Consider the following 22,231-nt stretch of genomic DNA (forward strand, 5'->3'; position numbering starts at 1 on the left):
TTTCTGAAGCTGCAATGGAAGCTATGTTAAAATGCTTAAACAAGATATGGGAATCAAGGAGAATTGGAAAACGCAATAGTGCCACTCTTCCAAAGCTGAAAAACCGCCCACATTCCATGGCCCCTACAAGTTGCCTTGGAAGATCCTATCAAAACATAATAAATACCAGATTAACATTTATACTTGAAACAAAAATTATTTGACGCTCATCAATCTGGTTACAAGATAGGTTGTTCAACAGCCCACCACCTTGTTAGGCTAGAACACACAGTCCACAAAGCATTTCTATACAAATGACACTCTTGCAGTCTTTGATTTAGTGAAGGCTTACAACATTACCTGGTCATTTTGTATTTGGTGGTATCTAGTTGACTTAGGAATCTGCAATAGGATGTGAAATGCTTAAATTTGAAAGTGCATGAAAAGCACAGTCTTTTCATGCACTTTTCAACAAGATAATGGTGTACTGCAAGGTTGTTCTTAACTACGATGCTGTCTGTAGTTAAAATGATGTTTGCCAACATGCGCGCCTCAAGTTCCCAGGTGACGAAAGACGTTCTGTTAAAGACCGTTATATAAGAAAAGGGGTGACTTAAGCCTGTGTTCTGGCAGAAATGTTTAGCATTAACACATTGCAACGCATAAGCAACCAACAAGATGCCTGAAGAGTGCCAAAAGGCCCCTTAACAATGCCTAACACACGTCACTTAACGCTGTGCTCAGACGCGCTCTCAAAAGACCTGTCTGAACCTGTCCAATGCCACAGGCAATTTGCCAGGTCCACTGCAGCGCGCGACATCATAATTTTCTCTTCTCCTCTGGCAATCTGCCAAGTGTGAGCGCTGAAGCATGTCATGCGCCTCCTGTATTCTTATTGGCTCCTAAGGTGCGACACCACACACCCTCTCTCCTCTACACTTTGCTCCTCTCCCATGCCATGAGGTAACCAATTGGTTTTCGTTTGCATGAGCGTTCTAATGATGAATCATTAAAAACTGCTGCTTTGCCATTACAAACTCTATCGGCTGCAGCATTTACCCTTGGTGGTATGGAATGCATATTTACTGGCAAAGACAGCATGATAAACTTAGATCCCCCTTAGAGCCCTGTGGTTAAAGCGGCCTTGCAGCTTGTCAGAATTTTCTTACTGGTGTACGATTGTATTTATTTATTCAGACAACAATGAAAGTTTGTTACTATTTTATTTTGTGCTGCCCTGCCCATGTATATAGTCCCACAGCGAGGCACTATAGAGTCTGTCGTGTCGCTGTCGCTTGAATATCATGTGCATGTGCTTTGACTCTTTAGTGTGAGCTTCACGAGACCAAAACAAGCGCAGCACTACAGAAACTACCAAAACTTGAAAGCGTGAGATTTTTTTTTCCCCACAAGTAGTTGACTTAATTTGTGAATAATCAATGGTTCTGTATTTCCAGCTAATCCAGCAAATTATACTTATTGGAGCGCTACATTTTTTTTCCAGCACTGAAAATATGGAAGGCGCAACAGTGAATGTAAAGACAGAAGAAGATGACAGCCTTGCATCTCGACAAGATGACAGCAATGATAAGGATTCGACTAGTTCTGAGCCAGGTCGCAATGGAGTTGCTGAAGACAGCTCCATGCCTACAAAGGAGTCTCAGAACTCGTCTGACGTTAAGCCTAGCAAAGAAATGTTGGAACAGCCAGAGGAAGAGGATAGTGAAGAAGAGGAAGAGGACGAGGAAGAAAAAGTGCGGCCTCGCCTTCCCAAGTTCCTGCGTCGTTATGTAAAAATTGGCAAGTATGTACCGATGTCTATGCCAAAGAGTGGAGACTTTCGCATGGAAGAAGTGGAAGCTTTGCTAGAAGCTCCATCGTTGGTGACTCCCTTACTTATTAAGAAACCGGACCAGTTTTTTACTGAAAATGGTGCAGCTCGTGAGAAAAAACCTGAAAAGAAGAAAGTGTCTCCTTTGGGAAAAGGAGGCAACTCTGTGACTGACTTTTTCCAGAGCACAGCTGGGGAGTTTCTTATTGGTCTGGGGCTGAGTCGGGCACTTGAAGTGTTCAATAGAGATTTAATACGGCTTAAGGAACGTGAAATGAAGAAGGCAGGTGGCCGTACACAAGAGATGATAGAGGAGCACCGTAGGCTGTCTGAAGCACACCAGCAAGCGAAAATTGCCAATGCCCCGTACACTTTCAAGGTGAAGCCTTGCAGAGTGTGTGACTTCAAAACTGAATCAAGTCTTGTCCTAGAAGGCCACCTACTGACGCCCCACTTTACGTCACGTAGGGAACTTCAGTGCAGTTTCTGCAACTTCGTGACACGGGATGCCAAGGCCATTGTGTTCCACATGGAAGCTATCCACAACAAACTGCCAACCATGGAGCCCCCGCCACAGTTCTATGAATGCCCTTTTTGTCCTTTTGAGACCAATCTTAAAACTAAGGCCAGTGGTCATGTGAATCGTTGCCAGAAATATTTCAACAATGGCATGAATCAGCTGCCATCTGGTGACTTTCAGCCTCCAGGAGTGACAGCCAAGCCAATTACCATAGAAGACATTAAAACTTACGAAAAGTTCTTTCTGGCATTAGGCAACAATGCTGCAGCTCCAGCTAAAGGTGCCCAAAATCGCACATATACTGCGCTGAGCCGGAATGGAGCCCCTACACTTGCAGGGCCTCGAGGAACAGCACCACCGCTGTACCAGCAGCTGGCATCAACTGCATCGCTGAATCAGAACCGTGGACGTGGACGTCCTAGGCTAGCTTTGATTCAACCAGCTCCTGTATCTAACCAAGTGTTCCAAGTTGTCGGCAGTGGCTCAGAAGTGATTCCGCTGCTCAATGGAAGCCCGCAGCTGACTGTGACCCTTGCCCGTGCACCGACACCTGCCAACAATGGCAATACAAGACCAGGTCCTCGCGCCGCGGCTCCTTTGCAAGCCCAACAACAGACCCCACCAGGCCAGCGACCACGAACACCTGTGATCCTTGAATCCAGTGGTTCAGGTGCAGCCTTTGTCATTTGTGAAATCTGTGATGGTTACATCAAAGACCTGGAGCAGCTGCGTACACACATGCAATGGATACACAAGGTGAAGATCCACCCCAAGATGCTCGCTTCCCGCCCCCCACTCAACTGTCAGAAGTGCCAGTGGCGTTTCTTCACGGATCAAGGGCTGGAGCGCCACCTACTTGGTGCCCATGGCCTGGTCACATCCAACATGCAGGATCTGGCCAACTCTGGCCAAGATGGTGGTCGTTGCACTGTTTGTGGCCGCATCTATGCTTCCAAGCTGGTTGCCCACATGAGCCAGGTGAGAAGCTCTCTTTGCAGTTGCAGTTCAGTGCTTTTTTTTTTATTTAGTAGCAATTACACAGACATTCCAAGCGCATTTCTGCTGTCGCTGTGAGGTTCTGTATAATGTACAAGGGCGATAATACTGTCACTGCACACCCTATGCTGTATGTGTGAGTGAAAGAGTGCTAGGAGAGACGACCATAGCAGCTCGATCTCGCCCACGTGAAAGGGACGGAAGCAGAGAGGAAGCACGCTGTCTTCCGTGGTGCGCGAGGAATGCAACGTTGGAAGGGAGAGGGGAGGGAGGGGGGGTGGCATTCTACTTTAACTGCAACTGCGCATACAGTGGCTGTGCGTGGTCACGTGGCTGTATCTTGAGAGCGATCTGTGTTGAGGGCAGAGTCTCTGTGCGTTAGTGGCTTGTAGCTTTGTGCGTGCTGTGTGTTCTCGGCACTGAGTTTGCGTTGAACTGATAGACTGCATGAAGGTCACTTCGCTTGCTGCTGGTGCCGCGCTTCCTTGCGCCAGCGTTTCGACAGCGAGTGTCCGCGGTCATCGAGTGTGATGTGTTCATGTTTGCTGTGCGCCCTGACACCATGCTTGTTAATTTAGTTAGCAAGTGAATGCTTACAAATTGGTAAGTGCCGATAAAAGTGCTATCCTTACTTTATATCGCTGTCTGCTAATTTGCTATCCCAATCAATGCTTCGCCTTTCAGGCGAAGCTGCGACTCTTTGTTTCCTTGTCATAGCTGTACTGCAGTTTTAAGTGTAAATGCATTACTTTTCTGCCTGTGCAGGTGCACCGTGTGGTGTTGAAGCCAGCCCACCTCTCCTACAAGTGCACAGTGTGCACAGCGACATTCAACCTTTACAAGCTTTTCGAAACACATGTTTACACAGTGCACAGTGGAGCCATGAAGCGTTCTGCTGCTGCATCAGATGACCGACCTGCAAAGCGACCAGCTGTGGCCTCACCCTCTGTTCCAACAGCCCCGGCAAAAGTAGCTGCTGTTTCTGCAAAGGCAGAGCCCAAGCCTGAGCCCAAGGAAATTGCCACTGTGACAGCAAAACCTGCACCGAAGCCCGCCATCTCTGGGAGTATCAAGGTAGAAGAGGCAGCCCCCATTAAGGTGGCCACTCCTGTTGCTCCAGTTGAGCCAGCTGAGCCTCCAATCGGCACTCGATGCGTGACTTGTAAGGAGAATGTGGAGGACTTAGCAGAACACCTGAAAGAAAAGCACATGCGGCGTTGCCATGTTCGTGTTTGCCACATTGAAAAGTGTGATCGGTGCTTGTGCTCCTTTGACGGCATGATTGTGCTGCACACATCAGACTCTGGTGACGAGGACAGTTCAGAGGAGGATGACGACGAGGATGAGGAGGATGCTGCTCGGCCGGAGCCCATGGATGTGGATGGGCCCCGCTGCCCTAAGGATGCTGGTGGACTAGACATGAAAAAGCCAGATGTAGATGGCCAGCAGGCTGATGGGGAGTGACCTTGCCCCAAGTGCTTAGAAGTATGTCTTGAAATTTGCCACGTGTGTGCTTTGGCCAGCAAGAGGTCTCCTGAGTGCAGTGGTAGCACCAAGTGACTGTGGGGAAGCACAGGAGAAATGAACACGCATGTGGTGTTCATCAGCACCTTTGCTCCTGCACTTTTTCCTGCTACAGTAGCTGCCATGTATGGCTGCTAAACTGGCCTCTCCCTTACTTCCCCTGCTCTTAATTTCTTCTTTAAAAGGAAGGACACTCACTATAGGAGTAACTGGGTGATTGCTTTATCCTCAGTCCTTTCCTCAGAATTGCACAAGGACTGGCTGCAGAAGACCAGCTTCTCTGGAGTGGTTATCTTCTCACGTGAAAAAAAAAAAAAAAAACTGGTGTGCGGCACCTTTATTTTTCAGATGTTATTTATATTTATAAGTTTTTTTTTTGCCTGCCTCTTACAGCTTTATATTAGTTGGATCTCCTTCGTGGGTATGCTATATTTACCATTGTTAGCTATGCCTAATGTACTTTTTATTTTAATATACCTTATTTTAAAGAAAATGTCATGTTTACAATTTAGTGTGCTCTTTCTTCACTGTATGCATGCACCTCCCACCTCCTTATTTTTTTTCTTTTTTTTTTATAGTAATACTCATGAGATGTTAGGCATGCCTTTCTGCCGTCTGTACCCCATACACTCAGCTTTACTGAGTGACAAAACAACCACATCCCCCCCCCCTTTTTTTCTGTACATAGCAGTGAATTTAAACAAAGTGATGTGGCGTGAGTTCCTATTGGGACCGCTGTTAACCTTGTTACATACACGGCTATTAAATCTGTAAAGTGCATTTGTGGTTGGTTATCTTTTAAACATGGAATTCTCACCCTTTAGCTTTACTATTTCACATTAATATAACTTGGTTGAAACAGTCAAGTACTTCAAAATAAAAATCTGCTGAAGGGAGCAGTTGTGCATTTTAAGCAGCAAATATGCCATGTAGCACAATTGTTTGCACATTGTAAACAAGATTGAATTAAGCTTTTGGGAAATAGCCTTGAATGATTGTGCAAGCATTGTTAGCTTGATTATTTCTGTTCTAGCATATGAACAGAGCAATTTATGCATGTGTGTGGTCATTGTGTTTGAGCAGATTTTTGCATGAGAGGGTGTGAACATGCAAGCAGGTCCTCCGATTGCTGCATCTCCATGTAAATGAAGATTGTGTAAATGGTATGTGTGAATGTGGGGGTTTATGGCTGCAAGTGCCCTTGCATTCCATTAATTAATAGACCTCGCCCTCTTTCTCTGACATGAGGCAGCAGTAGTCTTTTGCATTTTATTTCTTTGGCTTCACCATGATGCATGATTCAAGTTTTTTTTTTTCTCTCACTCTTGCCCATTCATAAAAGTCAAAACTTGCATTTAATGTTGCTTTCAAAACTCTGGTGCCCTGATCTGTACAATACGTGAATAAGATTTCAGACTGAAAATTTTTGCACTTTTCACATTAGCTTGGCCATTGTGCCTCTGCCTTATGTCACATACAATTTAATAATCTATGTTGTATATGAACTTGATGTACAAATGGTTTTGGAAGTTATATTGGCCAACATTATGTTTATGCTGTGCAGTCAACTACACCATGCACAGGTTTCTTGTCCAAGTGTGTAAATACACTATCATTTTGAAGCAGTGTTTTGTAGCAGTACAATTTACTATTTCTTTAGAAATTGTATTTTCAGTAGCAAACTTCCTTTTTCTGAACTGCTCAGACATGCTATGTTTTCATGTTGATCACTGACTTTATTTAATATGATAAACACATTGTATGTGGTCATTGAGTAGTAGAAATCAAGTTAGGGTCACAGTCCCTGAAAATGTATGCAGGCTGATGGTGAGTTGCCAATGGCAGTTTCTTCGATGTTGGCTTAAGGAAGACGTTCAAGCTGTTGATACTGTGATACCGAAAATGGCATGCATGGTCTTTTGAACAAGTACAACAGCGTGCATACATTTAGCACTGCTACTTTTGCTGGATTCAGCACATGCACATTTTTGTAACTGTCGAACGGTTCATTTCTGTAAATGTGAGCGAGGCAGAAGAGTCTTTGTGGAGCACTGCAGCATGAAATTATGCAGCTAACAAGACTTCGCCACTGTACGGTGCCATATGGGCATTGTGTGCACGAGAGAAGTCTCGTCTGGTCACCTGTAGGGTTGCCACCTCAGCAGAGAAAAAAAAAAAAGACGGCAACGAGAAAGGAATTGTAAAATGTACTGTATGCAAAAATACAAAAACTTAAAACCAAATAAAGTGTTGATATGCCGAGTCTAAACATTCCACGATTGAAATTTAGTGAAAGGCTTTACATACAATTTAATGCACTTTTAAGTTTTATGTTTTGTGCTGTTGGAAAAAATTCATAAGGCGCATTAATGGCCTACAAACGGGGTGTGCAAAAGCTAATTTTGAGGCCGACCCAAATAGTGCCAGAATTGAATATTGAGTAGCTTTAAAATAAAAAAATAGCCGTTATAGCAATTTATATAAAATGATGTTCACATTCCAGTATCCTTAATGTTAGCAAGTTTCTGTAATTACATAGTGCGTTATAAAGAATTGTTTATTAAGAGCACAAATGGAGCATGAGGAGCAAACGAGTAGTTTCTTTGCATGCACAGGACTCTTCATGAGAGTGCAAACAATTGCTGTACAGCCTGTAAGCCTAAGTGACAACCTACAACCCAAGTGACATGGCCTGCTCCGCTACACAAGTTCTCATGTTTTTGTCTATTATATGCCCGCAGGAGTGAAAATTTGCTGTCATTTTCTCCATTTGTGTTATTTGGGCACAGTTGATGTTTGGAAATGCTTGAAAAGTATTAGAAAAATATTAGCATTTACAAATATTGGCTTTGATTTGAAGAGAAAATCAAATATGACACTATTCGATTTGCTATTTGAAAGTTTCAAAATATTCGCACACCCCTACCTACAAACAACACATGGAAATCCAGATGACAACAAAATACATGAAGTTTGAGAAATTAACTCTTTGACTGCCACTCCAGAGACAACTCTGGGCACCCGTCCTTGCACAAACCTTGCATCTCCACAAGCAACCCGTGCTAAAATCACCATTGTGTACCTGATAAGACTGAGACCGACCAAGCTGTCAAGCGCTTTTTATTCCAAAAAAGGGAACGCCCCAGCTCATGCATGAAGAAGTAGAACAGGGAAGATGATGATGGCTATGTACAAATGAAAATGGCGAAGTATGTTAATAGTGCTTACAATATCATTTAGGGAGAGGTAACTTAAACACAAAAAATCTACGAATATGGCAAATCCTGGACCAGGACAAATTTTTATTTTTTGTGTGGTTTCCTTTGTAGCTTTGTGCTACATTTGGGCGAATGAAAGTTTTCCCTTTCACAAAAAAAACTACTAAATTTCTGACTGCAGGGGACCAAATGTGTCTGCTCTGTCCCGGCAGGGCAGGCATGGCGAACTAGTGTGGCAGGTCGATCAAGATTTTGACAGGCGAAAATATTTATGAACTGTTGATGAATTGTAAATTGGAAGAAACAGACAACATAAAAGTAGTTTCTATGTGGCATGAAATGTCCACTGAACCAACATACGAAAAATAAAAATGGCCGGCTTAGGCGTGGAGAGGCAGCCGTGGCCATCGCAACTATGTCAAGCGCCCTTCCTGAATATGATGAATGAAGAAATTTATAAACTATTCACAAATATAGAAATGGAAGAAAGGGTCAAATATCATCTTTAAGTAACAAAATGTCCACTAAACCAACGAACACAAAATATGATTGGCAGAGGCTGTGGAGCAGTTGAGAAGAGAAAAAAACTTGGCCATCAAAGGGTTAAGGAAAGTTTAAGGAATTGGGAATGAATTCATTTATGGCAATTCAGTTGTCTGCTATGTATAAACACTCGACAGAGCGCTTGCAGTGCTGCTTATGTGCCGATTTAGGGAAAACTGGTGAATGGTGTGGAGGTTGAACTGGTAGCCAGCTGCGCGAGGAAAAAACTGGATAAGCCGGTGGAAATCTGGCTAGGTGGCAACCCTAGTCGCCCATAAAGCACAATTTCAGCATTTTGCTGAAAGTTCAAGAAATGCCAAGATTTAACAGCAGCTGCTCCCAGAGGAAGAGTGACACTAGAGATGTTTCACACCAGCCTTGCTTAGATGTATCTGTCTGTAAATCTAACTGGACATGGTAACGAGTCATTTTTTGTTCGTATTTCTTGCAAAGGATGCAACAGCAATTGGGGCCTAGGATATTTAAGTGCCAAGAAAATCCCATTGTTGTGACCTGTAATTGTTATAACCAGATTGCATGAAAAAAGTAGAATAGACACATATTCAAACATTTTATTTCTATTGAACCCACTTGTAGCATTAGTAGTTTTCACAACACTGATGTAACGAGGAGCAGCTGTGGCACCATGAACTTGTGTGTTCTACGATAAAATAAACGGCTTACTACGCTACAATGCTCCCATGCCGCCGCATTATTGGCTACGATTGAATCTGACTGCTAGGTGTCTGCACCGAAAAGAAGTCAAATCTGGGGGGAAAAAGCCACTTTGCCACTCCCACTTTTGTGCCAGGCACCCTGCACGGCATGACTCGTTTGTCACCCCTCTCCCGTCCATCCCATGGACGTCAGCGACAGGATGGAAGCCTGAGGGGTGCACGAGGGCTGGTGATGCGACTAAAGCGTGCTGCTCTGAGTGCAGCACAAAGGTGTCTGTGGTGAAGCAACTCGCCATTTTTGATACACACACACACCTAGTAGCCAGATTTAATTATAGCATTGTAGCATTGGAGCATTGTAGTAAGTGCTTATATTTTACAGTGCATCAGCTGCTCATTGTTATATCCGATATATTGTTAAAACCAATATCATTATAAGTGGGTTTGACTACATTGCATGCATGCTTCCTTCAATGTTTCTTACAAAATTTATTCACTTTTGCTTGTTCCTTTAATAATTGCAAGTAACCTTGACATTAAGCTTTTATCGTAACTGGGGTACCAGGCATGAGCTACATTCACGGTAGTGAAAGTGATGTAGGAGTTTATATGGCTGTCTAGTTTACCATGGTTGACACAAAGTCCAAAGAGCGTACGCATTGAATTTACTGGCTGCTGCCCTAATTCTATGGGCGAACAGCTCGGTAATTACTAGACTCCAGCATGCCTTGATGACTGCAGTGTGGTGACTTGTAAGAATAGGTTCTCAGTTGTTACCATAGTGCACTAAATCTAACACACAGAGGATCGTGTGTACATGATGTCTGCGATAATACATGCTTTCGCTATGGGGCACTATGGATGGGAAGATGGCAACAGCAAATAGCCAGCGTGGAATTTGGTTACCGTGTTTCCCATAGTCATCCATGTTGTGAAACCAAAGAAATGGGTTAGAGTATACTGGGTGCGTTATTTAAGGACACGATTTGGAATCTCTATAGACGTTACATTGTCATTCCATCTATCTAGGTGGTTCAAATTATTCACCCAAAGTCCTCTGTCGCCCATCTATGCACATTTATTCCAGGGCATTAATCTAAACTGATTCGATGTTTCTCTTTAGTGTCCCTTTAAGATATGCGAGATTATATAAGCAATTTACTCAATTGCTTTTTTGCCACAATGGAAGACATGTTAACATGACTTGGTGTAATTAGACAATTTTGAAGAATTACTGTTTAGCTGAAAGTTAAGATGATCGATCTGCATGCAAGACTTGGACAGCGCTGCAGGCAAACGTGACATTCTATTGTAACTGCCTTTACGGGCTCATCACAGTATTTGTCGACCGTCTGTAACTAAACCTTCTATTAGTTGAATAAGTCTACATTGTTTGCGTTGTAGGTTTCCAGCAACAAACAGGAGCTCATGCAAATTTAATTTTTTAGTACCATGTCTATATTTACTGAAGATACAAGCCTGGCATGAAGAAAATGTTGCAGACGTTTGGCTTCGTCTATCGCACAAACCAACATTGCCGACGTAGGCTGTGTATGCACATCGTATTGCTTATGCTTTAATGCACTCCGGACAACATTTTCACATTCAAGCACAGCGTCGCATGCTGCACTATCAAACAATGTGTAGTGTTTTGTCGCTTGGTAGTTTTGTGTCCACAAATTCTGCCCAATAGTTTCTCCAAGAGATGCTGCAACCCACCTCTTTCCACCTAGACGCAGACTTGATTGCTTAAATGGACACTAAAGAGGAACAGTTAAAGGGACTGACAACTGGCCAGAATGTGTTGTGAGAAGTTCATGAAAATGAAATTACCATGATTTATACTGATAGAATCGAACATGCTGTTCGAAATTTAAGTAGAAATGATAGTTTTAAATTGGCAAAGAAAGTATCAAAAGCCAGTAACTGGCGAGGCCTGGTGGTGAAATCTTGATACTTCGGATGTAGTCTATGAAATTACTGTACATAAGTCGACTATTATTAAGTACAGCATAATTATTGCTTAATATTGCAGGTGGTATATTACTATACAATCGCACATTATTCTATGCTTTGGAACTCAAAAACGTATGCGTGGCTACGGCAACACGCTGACTCTATCACGTGTAAAGGTGTCAGTTTGTTTTTGATACGTTTGGTTTCGTTTTGACTAGTTAAATACTAAAGCATTTGGACAAGATAATGCAAAAACACGTGGCTATTATCGCAGACATACTTTCACAATTCGGAAAACATGAATCCCAGGAACATCGGCTTGATAAACAAAATCGTACTTTGTCACAGCTACAGCCACACTTGTCTGCCTCCCACTAATGCAGGCACATAATCGCTATCACACTCGCCTATTACTGTTTTCAGCATGCTTCCAGTGAACAACTACATCCTCACTGCAGATAGAAAAATTCTGATAACATTCCACGGTGTTTCCAAAGTTGGCACATCATTGTTAGGCACTGTTGACGGGTAAACTTTCCATTGCACTAAACAAAAGGGGGGGGGGGGGGAGTATCATGATAATCGCAGTCCCTTAAAACTTGGTAAAGTGTACTTCTCAAACACTGAGGATGTGAATTGTACTGAGGACAAGAGCTTGGTAACCTAAGGAAGATGGAAGAATGAGGCTGGTGACATAGTTCCACAGCAGCAACCCATGACTTGACAGCACCGTCTCCATAATAGTTAATTATTTATTGATGAAGGATTTCATTGCATTCTGAAGAAACCAGACTGCACCGAGAAAGCTCAAACTTTTTCTGCACAGAAATGGCCAAATGCAAGTATACGCTTTGAAATCCACGTCCCACAGATATCGCGACGTTGTGGTTTCACATAAAATTGAATAAAGGGATGTCTAGAGTGAAGTTTTGAGCCGATTTCTCCATTTCAGACTGCTACAAAGCTGGCTCTGGTAGACCATGAATGAGAGCAGACTTAGGCTGAGGATAAATGCAGTTGGCTGACTGCAAAATGTTCACCGAACGCATTTTCAATTCGGTCTCCTCGGACTCTCTCTTAAAGGCTTCTTTAAAAACACTGCATGGGATCTTCGGTAGTTTCACATCCGTCCCAGGCAAAGGTACATTCTCAAGCACAGAACACCACAATGTCTTCACCATCAGAGCTATTGAGCATGATGTAGTGGTAGTCTGTTGCATGCACTTGCAGTACCTTGAAGTCGTAAGTGGGCTCTGCTGCTAGTGTTTCCTGGTGAACATAGTGATGGAGACACTGTTCTAGTCAACGCTGCTACAGTGGTCTGAAGGTCCACCTCAATGCCAAACCAAGCAGCAACTTGTGTCAAACGTAATGTACCACTTGCAATGCAATGTTGCTTACAGAAGCCGCACGCTGGTGGCGGCAGTATTACGCATCACGTCTCTTTGACAGACATTTGGCTTCCATTATTGCTCGTGATTTTTTAATGTGTTAGTATTCTTCGGGCACTTCACACACTTCCTAAGACTACCTATGTATCTAACCGTTTTTCTGCCCACCTGGGTCAATTTTTCATAATTGTCTGTCGTCAAATGGTTAGCACATTGGCCTGCTGTGCTGAGCAGTGTTCAAAACCAACCATCGGATCAACTTGGGTCAATGAGTATGTGCCAATGTGAACATGTGTGCCACTCTTCAATGAACATCTTTCACACCCACATGGGTCGCTGTAAATGCGGGACTGTACAGGACCGCTGTGTGAAGAAACTCTTTGATGTTGATTTGGCGCAATGGGTGTGTGCCACTTGATTATGCTGGTTCTCAAAATGATGCCAACTTGAGTCACTGGGTATGTGTTGGGAGGTGTGTGCCACTCTTCAATGAACAAGCTGAGGCCAACTTGGGTAACTAAGTATGTGCCACAGGGAATGCGCTGCTCTATAATGACGAAAAAGATCCCTTAAATTCTCCGATGCTGAGCGGTATCAAATCCACATCGCAAGGATTCCTCAAAAACGGCAACATGATGCATTAGCAGAGTGCGCCTCAAATGCACTGGGCATATGTCACTTTCAGTGAACGCCTTTTACGCGAACAGTTTAGCGAGCTGCATCATGAATGCATGTGCCCCTCTTCAATAAACCTCTCGCCAACTTGGGTCACCGAGTATGTGCCACTGAGTGTCCAGGCAAGTGAGGGAACAATTCTCAGCATTTGCAGACACCGGTGTGCCACGCTTCTCATCTTGGAGGCCGCGTGTGGACTTCTCGGCAGTGCCGCTAGATGGTGCAGTTTGTCCGGAAAGAAGCGCGAGAGAGGAGCCTAGTTGCTCCATGACGTGAGCATTCGCACGCACCAGTGCGCCATGAATTTCACAGACCATGTGCAGGCTTTGCGGTGGCGGCAGTAGATGGCGCCCAGTGTCAGGGAATTGCAAAAGAGGAGGTTCACTGCAGTGCACGCTTCATACATCACTTGTTTCGACAGTGGCAATATGTCATGTTGCTATATTTATTCAAGGCTAATGCATTACCAGCGACAGTCATCATGAAATGGGTACTGCTGCCTGTTCTTTTTGCCAAATAAGTGCAGAGAGAGTTCTGAAGAAACATTTTATCTGTCTAAACTTATTTAGAGAGCTCTTTTAGTGTCCCGTCAGGAGATGGCAATAGTCTTAGACGTCTCACTTACGGGAGGGGAGAGGGAAGGAATGGCTTTTTGATGTGTGTGCAAGGGACGTGATAGCTGTGCGGCTGCTGCGCAATCTCCTTATTGCATGTGTGCAAGTGCTTGTTCTCTGGAACCTTTTGGCCAATTATACCAGAGGTCTGCCGCCGACAAACACTACAAAATGGTGGTCTCTTCGACCTCAGCTACTCAACGGGTGCTATGTTTGCAGCAACAAGCGGAGCTCAGCTTACATTATTACAGTGATCAGCTAACCGTGACCAACTGATAAAGAAATAGAACCAAGCGAAAGGACCTGCTGTAGTGCTGCACAGGAGGTTCTAGGTTTGTCCGATTCGTACATTGTAAACAGCGTGGTATCGCTGGGTATTTTCACCCAACCAATATGTTTAGAGTGCAGCTCTTAGGCACTCATGCCTGGGTTGAGCGTCGGCGTCCCTCAGCGTAACCACGCATGTGCCACTGCTCGTGCGTTTGTCATTGACGTCTTCCACAGCTGGCTCCGATGACACACATCATGCCAGCGTTCCCATACTGCAGCTCCCCCTGTGAAGGCGTTGATGACACTGGCCTACTGCCAGTCGGTGTGGTGATTTCGGTCTGAAATTCGTTGCCTCAATATATTGATCGCGAAATGAAAACAGATGTCGAGCTGCACCCAAATTTCGCTTTAGAGACTATTGTAGTCATCAGACACTTTTCATTAAGTGCTTTATCTCTATCCAGCGGGTGCACCTAGCTCTGGCCACCACCATATTCCACATGGAGGAAGGAATGATATTCCACTATGAAGCCAAAGCACTACCAAAGCTCCCTAGGCAGAGCACTGACACATTTTGAAAGTTGTAGAAAGTCTACCACATTCTTCTTGCATGAATAAGGATGACATGAATTATGAAGGTGGCAGACAAAATATTTTAATTTGATAGATCTCCAAATGAGGCCCGTCATCAACGTTTTTGTGAAGTCGCGACACACAAAAATTTGCCGATATCTTGTAGCAGTAATGCCTAGTATTGTGACAGTACTTTTCAAAAATAAATGAGCCCTGTGTGCATTTCTTCTGACTGCTCTCGTATGGCAGCCACAGCACTTTCAGGAACAAAGCAAGCCTGTGTACTATTCTGAAATCATGACGCATCTACATAATGGATACCAATCCTGAGACAGGTTGATAGAAAAAAGTATTATAGTAAAACATTTATGGCATGGATACTTGTATTTCTTTTTTACATTTCTAAAACGGTTTGGGGCTTCATTTGATGCATAAAAAGAGAACACGTCAGTACTCTTCTAAATGAACTATCAACGGGAATATTAAATGGTGTGAATAATTTAAACCGCAATAGCAGAACAGTCACTACTAATGCTGTGAGAGGAGGCTTGGTAAGCCTAAAAAAGGCATAAAAGTGAGACTGGTGGCCAGCTTGCAATGACGTCATTTATTCTGGCAGTATCTACTTTACTGTTTATCGTTAAAAGAGCACTGTATTTTTAGAGACGGACAACCATTTTTCACTGTACTTTTTTTTTATGGTGAATAGAAAGCTTACTGGCGAGTGTCTTATCATGAAGTGGTAATACGAAAAATGCCGTGGAACATTTCAATTTTTTATCAATTTTTCGATCTACAGTGAGGATGTAGTCTTTCGCTGCAAGCATGCTGAAAACAGTGATAGCTGAGCGCGATAGCGATTATACGCCAGCATGGTGGGAAGTAGACCACAAGTGCTCCCGTAGCTGTGAGAAACCATATTGTTAACCAAGCCGACGTCCTGCGATTCATGTTTTCCGAATTATTTCTACAATAACAGCTGCATGTTTTTGTGGTTTCCTATTCAACTGCATTGGTCATTATCTAGTCGGGATTTTTTTTTTTTTTTAGCCAAGCCAAGTTACACGTAGTACAGCGCAACGTTCTTAGTAGTGTACTAGAATATCTAGCACACTGTAGTTCTTAGACATACTTCAGTTTCGCAGCTCCCTATGCGAGCCCATTGGCCGACGTGGCCGCAACGGGTGTCACTGAAACTACCGGCAGTCGCGTCTTTCGTCATGCGCCGCGCGTCGTCTGCTCCTGCTGCGACGCGTCGTTTGCACCAACAGGCCTGTAGGCCCTTATCCGTCGGTAAATGTACTTTAGATACGCAGTCTGAGTTTTGTGACAAACCTGCGCGCGTAAGTAACCTGCGCGCGTAAGTCTGTGCACTATCGGCGCTGTAGTGACGTATCTCTCACGCAGCGCGCTTCGTCTACTCCTGCGATGTCATCTCTGCGGTGGGTCGTTTTCCCCAACTGGCCTGTACAGTTCGCTCTTTGACGACTGTGTTTTGGCTGCCCGAACAGTATTTTATGCCAAGGACCTTTGAATGGCATGTCTAGCTAGTCTTTAGAGGCTGCAACTACACCGCAAATGAGCGGTCGTGCACTGCGATTCCGCTTTTCAACCAACTTTATCCCTATAAAAGCGCCACGGTGCTCCCTTCAGCAGGGGCTTTTTTACTGCTTATTCTTAAGATGTGTATTAATTAAAGACGGCGAGCGCCTGTGCAGACGTAGGGACGTTAACGCATCACGCCCAGCAGTCGCTTGAGACAACGCTGTGGTGAATTGATCCCCCCTCGTCAACGTTTCTTCGCCTAATAAATTTAATTTACACATGTATTTTTTGTAGTCGTCCGCGGATATTACGGTAGAATAGCAGCTTGGGCTTGTTGGTTTTCCATCCTGCTGTTAACAGCGCAAAATGTAGACGAGAGACGAGACAAGACACCGCAGCGCTTGTGGTGTCTTCTTGTCTCGTCTCTCATCTACATTTTGCGCTGTTAACAGCAGGATATTATGGGACGTGCAAATGAGTTGGAAGTAATCTGTGAGCAGTGACAAGGGCGAAATTAAATACTATGAACATATTTATGTCAAAGCTTAATTCATTTTCTTTTTGACGAACAAAACAAACAACAAACACAGTGGCACTTTTTATTTACTTTGTGCACAAAAAAGTAATTTTGAGCTACTTTTGCTCAAAGCAATTTTGCCCTCTTTCTGGCTGCTTGTACCTGCTCTGTCACTGAGTTATCGACGCCAATCAGCACAGGTTATATATGAAATAAACTACGCTAGCTCACCTGTCCATATTTGTGCTTGAGCAAATGGTTGCGTACACACTTCAGGGCATGTGGCACATCACACAGGAAATAAAGGTACGCGCGCTCAGGCAGGCATGGATGTGGAATTTTGTGAGAAGGTGAGGTTACGCTGCCGCTGATTCCCATTTGCTGCCACATCGAGCGATTGCTCCCAGCCCCGTCACTGACTACGGCGATCACCATAGCACCATGTTTATGCAATTGCATTACTGCTTGCAACACCAGCTCTGCTAAAATACTGCCAGGCGCAGCACCTTTCATGACAAAGGTGGCAATCGGTTGCACCCAGCTCTCCAGAAGTGGTACGATCAGCACGAGCGCATGATCTGCAAGTTGGTCAGTTCCTTTATTTGAAATACCACCGTAGTCCACAAAGCCATCAAGTTTGAAGGTTGACTTGTTGAAATTGTACGCCTGACGTAACTTAATTTCATCCAAAATCAGTGTGCCGAATTTCTTCCCATCTGCTCTGTTGCCCAGCTGTTTTCCAATAGCTTCCATACAGAGAGGATTGAAACCATACTTGCATGGTATTCCTTTCAGAATTTGTGTGAGACGGCTCAGGGAGGGCAAGGGCAGCATATTCATGTCAGAAAGAAGCTTATATGCTGGAGGGCTCGCTACCCTCAGCATTAAACAATTCAAAAGCCAGTCCGCATTGTACCGCGCGCCACACGGAGACTTTGCTTTCAACTGTTTAAACGATGTCATAAATGCAAGTCGCTGTAAAGGCGGAAGTTCGGCCAACGCTTCCTCGATTCTGTTATTTAATGCTCAGTCGAAGTTTCCTCTGTAGACGGAGACAACGCGCGCAGACTAGTTGCTTTCTAAGTACATTGCACTGCTTGTGGTGCATATTATCTGATGTCGCCGTGTCACGCTGGCCTGCTTTCACGCCCACACATAAGTGCAAGCTGTCTGCTTCTCTCAGAATTCTTTCCGCACTTGCAATGCTAGTCGCAGCTCGAAATAGCCTCTTGTGAATTTTGCTGCAGCCGTTTACGCAGTAAGTACCATCCTCTTCAAGCGCAGGTGCCCGGCTACCAGTTGCCTCATATAAAATACTCCGCATCACTTCTGTGTTGCGTCGTCCTCAACAATGTCGAACTTCAATGTCAAACTTCCAGAGCGCAGAGGGCAGTGTCACGTTTGTGAGCTCGTTGAGCACCAAGTGTGTAGCGCATATTTCTCAAGTTCCTTCTTCCAAGCCCAACAGCAAGTTAGCAGTTGAAGCGCCGTCACTACAAGCTTCACCCGATGTACTTGCCGGCACTTGCGCTCGTTCTTTTGGTGGACGACGCTTTCGCTTCACATTTTTTGGCTTTGAGATGTGCTCAGGCAGCCCAGGAAAGAGCCGAATAAGTGGGCCTGGAACAAGCATCCATTTCCCACGAGGAATCAATATTTCCTTGTTACCCACAACATGCCTGTAGTATTTCAAAATGTCGTCGTCCTCGGCCATCAAAAGTGGCAATCAAAAGTGGTGTTCACACACTTTTGATTTGTTTGTGAGACGTTTGTCCTTTCGATGTAGCATGCGGCGGTGCGAAAAAATGGTGACCAGCGGCATCGTGTCTCAGGCCGCTGGTGCAGCCGGGGGCAAAACAGCACGGCATAGGGAACTTCTTGCTGTCATGTGACGCGGAAACGCTTCTTCAAGAAGCTTTTCAAGAGAGCAAATCACGACACATCACACAACACCTGCAAAACGGAGAAGGATAACGGCAGACGATGCAGCGCAACCAACATGAAACCAGAAGTGAAAGCAGAAGTCAAGTTTCAAGTTCATTACCTGAAACGCATTTACAATACCTAGCTCAGATATGACCAATTTTTACAAAGAGGCTCAAAATTAAGAACTGTGAAATAACTACTTCTCAAAATAAAAACCGGAAAGCTACCAGAAATGGAGCAACTTCTATCAGAAACGAAACAAAAAGTGACGAAAGACGCGATCGCAGCGCTGCTAGTTCGCGTGACCACCACTTCGGCCAACTTCCGCGTGGAGCTGTGAAACTGAAGCAGGTCGTGAAATGAAGTGTGTCTAAGAACATTGGTACAGCGTGTTGCTGTCGCCACGCGAGGTGCTAATATTTGGGCGCTGGCACCCATTTAAGGCACCACTAGTTCATGGAATTTTTTTATCTGACAGAGAGACCACACAACTCTGGGTACTTACTTGCAAACTCACGCACATACAACAGCTAGTCCACTGCTGTGCATTGTGGGATACGTGTGCCGTAATGCGTACAGAATAAAGGGTGCACGCATCTGATAACACAACTGCAATTTTAAGCAATAAGTATGCTGTACTTGATAACAGCCGACTTACGTACAGCAATCTTATATTACCGTATTTACTCGCATAATGATTGCACCCCTGAATTTTATCGTTAAAATTCGATTATTTTACTTCCTGTGTAATGATCGCACCCCGAACTTGCCGCAGCGATATGTCGTGTGCCAAGTCTAGCTAATAATGATCGCGCTTATCATCTGTCGTATGCAACGCGAACGACTCTTCAACCAAGCGGTCTGCACGCACCAAGCATACTTAAGTAGATGCCTCATTTCATCCCTTCCCGCACTTCCATGACAAAAAGAGGTACGACCAAACTTGCCTTTATTATGTGTAGGCTTTATAATGGTTGTGTTCAACAACAACAAAAAAAAGGCGTCTTTCGGTTCGTCTCATCTGCACTCGTGGGCACGCAACAAATCGCGAGCGGCAACGATAGTAGCCATGTTTACACTGATACGTTAAAAGTGTAGCCTATTCATACGCCGACGCTTGCAACACAGCTAAGATATTCACCCACCCTTAGCGGAAACGTGCCGTATTAGGATAGTAGTGAAGACAGATGCCGCAGTTCCCGCAGCATGCCGGCCATGTGTTTCTGTCACTGGCAGCTAAGCGCGCCCATCTGTTTCTGTCCCCTCAAAGTGGACATGGCTGTGTCATTGCCGCAAACTTGCCGATATTAACGATATTATTCATTACTGATACGGAAGGAACTGCTTCAATGCATGTAATGTACTCACGAGAAGAAGAAAAACTCGCGTTCGGCTTGCTCCGCCGGCCGCCATTTTTGTTTTGGTGTCCGGCACCAACGCGGGACACCAGCATCCCGCAGCAAACGCGCGACGAATTTTTTTTCGTGGGAAATTTAACCAGCGTAATAATCGCACCCCTGAATTTGCGTCAATTTTTCTGACAAAAAAGTGCGATTATTATGCGAGTAAATACGGCACGTTGGGAGTACCAAGATTTCATTGCCAGGCCGCTCCCATTTACTGGCTTCTGATACTTTCTTTACAATTTAAAATTATAATTCCTACTTAAATCGCAAACAGCATAATGGATTCTATCGCTATAAATCCATGATAATTTTATTTCCCTCAACGTCTCGCAACACATTCTGGCCAATTGCCAGTCCCTTCAAGCTTACAAGTTACGAAATTTTTTTCCTGCACCAAAATGGCCCAAATATAAGAAAATAGTATTCTGAACCAGCCTGTAGGCTTTTGCATGAAATTTTAAAAGTTTGGCCTTAACCTTCCCCAGTAATATTCCATTTCTTTTTGCCAAATGAATAAACTTCTGAAAGAATACCTGTTTAAATTGACTTAATGTCACTCTTTAGCGTCATGTTAAACAAAATTCCTAAAGGCATACCTCTGCACCACTAAAAATTTGTATAATTCGCTATTACACAAGTTTTTCAAAACACGCATTCAAAATTCCTAACAATATATAATATTACAAGCAATTTCCTTGAGATTGCTTTTATGATAATGGCATACATTTTAAAATGACCACACATCAAGAGAGATGATTGATCCACATTCAAGGCTTGGTTGGAGCCTGCCTTCTGAAGCTGGCGATGCTAATTTTTGCAGAGTAATAATTTCTGGCCAATTTCACACAGAAAACAAACAGCTGCTGAAAAGAGAAGCCACGCGTGTAATTGCGCCTTTTGGGGCTTGCACCCATCCTGACATTTCAAGCAGAAGCACAACAAAACACAAGCTCATTCGTCAAAGGCGTGAAACTCATGCTGAAGCACCGTGTTCTCCCTGCAGCTGCTCCCTTGGCGAATTACATGAATTCATTTGTATCTCTGGTGGATCAATCTTTATCACTGCTACCACTCATCGGGCCACAGTAATAAGTTTTAACATATTTGCAAAGTGGCTAGTTGAAGCTGAATTCCTGGAAGAGTGACCATGCCACTGCTTACCTGGACAGCACCCCAGAAACTAGTCAGGAGCTAAACCAAGTGCAATAAAACTTCATTTTTCTAAGTTAGTTGTAAATGAGTAGTTTTATACCATAGAAACAATCTTGGCAAAGCTGCAGGGCTGGTGGTTAGTATATGTCATGTATGTTCCAGCACATTACCTCGGAGATTTTCAATGTGCCGAGGGCTTCGCTGGTTCTCCAAGTTCTGGGTGAGGCATCATTTCCAGCTAGTGGTTATTTCTTCTCAGTTTTGGTATGAAAGACATGTTATTTTTTTTTTTTGCCAGCTGTTCATGATACATTTACTTGTATTTTAAAAGTAACAGTTTGCATGGAGGCTACTCTATACCTAAACAGTCATTTTTACCTATACCTATACCTAAGCAGTCATTTTTACACAGTCCAAAATTTCATTGCCATTGGCCTTAGATTTAAGGGCCTACGTGGACACCGGAGTAAGTTTAGCAATACTCCATACTGCCTTAGTGTGCCCCTCCTGCCCAGCTGTAATCCAGATGTGCTCTTATAAGTTGGGCACCCGCTTTACTTCAGTAGTGGCAGTGTAGTTCTCTGCAATGGTCTGACTTCTCTGTTACCAATAGTCAAAATGCATAAACTTTCAAGCGTTATTCTGTGTAACGACATGACGCAAGCTGTTAGTGGCTTTCGTAGTGTCCAAAGGTAGCAATGGGCTTTTGCTGCTGTTTGGTATCTTGCTCGTGCCCTGTTCCAATTCTCCTGAATTCGACAGCCTAGTGTACCCGTTTGCGCTGCTGCAGAAGTTGCTTGTCAGTTGTGCATTCATTGTCTTTGCTGAAATAATGGACATTCGCAAAGAAACATTTTGGCACACCACAAAAGCTCTCAGTTTCTATCGCTTCACTGTCCCAACACAATACCTCTCAAA

General features: G+C 44.0%; 1 protein-coding gene across 10 annotated transcripts in view; it reads left to right on the forward strand.

The window, feature by feature from the left end:
- Window positions 1-7,121, forward strand: part of LOC135921937 (MOG interacting and ectopic P-granules protein 1-like) — a 52,224-nt gene extending 45,103 nt beyond the window's left edge. For all 10 annotated transcript variants that reach the window (XM_065456354.1, XM_065456351.1, XM_065456349.1 and 7 more), the window contains 2 exons: window positions 1,484-3,308; window positions 4,092-7,121. In XM_065456354.1, coding sequence (XP_065312426.1) covers window positions 1,484-3,308; window positions 4,092-4,790 — 2,524 coding nt within the window. In that variant the 3' untranslated portion in view covers window positions 4,791-7,121. The remainder of the gene's footprint in view (window positions 1-1,483; window positions 3,309-4,091) is intronic.
- The last annotated feature ends 15,110 nt before the right edge of the window (window positions 7,122-22,231 follow it).

The sequence above is a fragment of the Dermacentor albipictus genome, chromosome 1, assembly GCF_038994185.2.
Source record: "Dermacentor albipictus isolate Rhodes 1998 colony chromosome 1, USDA_Dalb.pri_finalv2, whole genome shotgun sequence".
Classification (NCBI taxonomy): Eukaryota; Metazoa; Arthropoda; class Arachnida; order Ixodida; family Ixodidae; genus Dermacentor; species Dermacentor albipictus.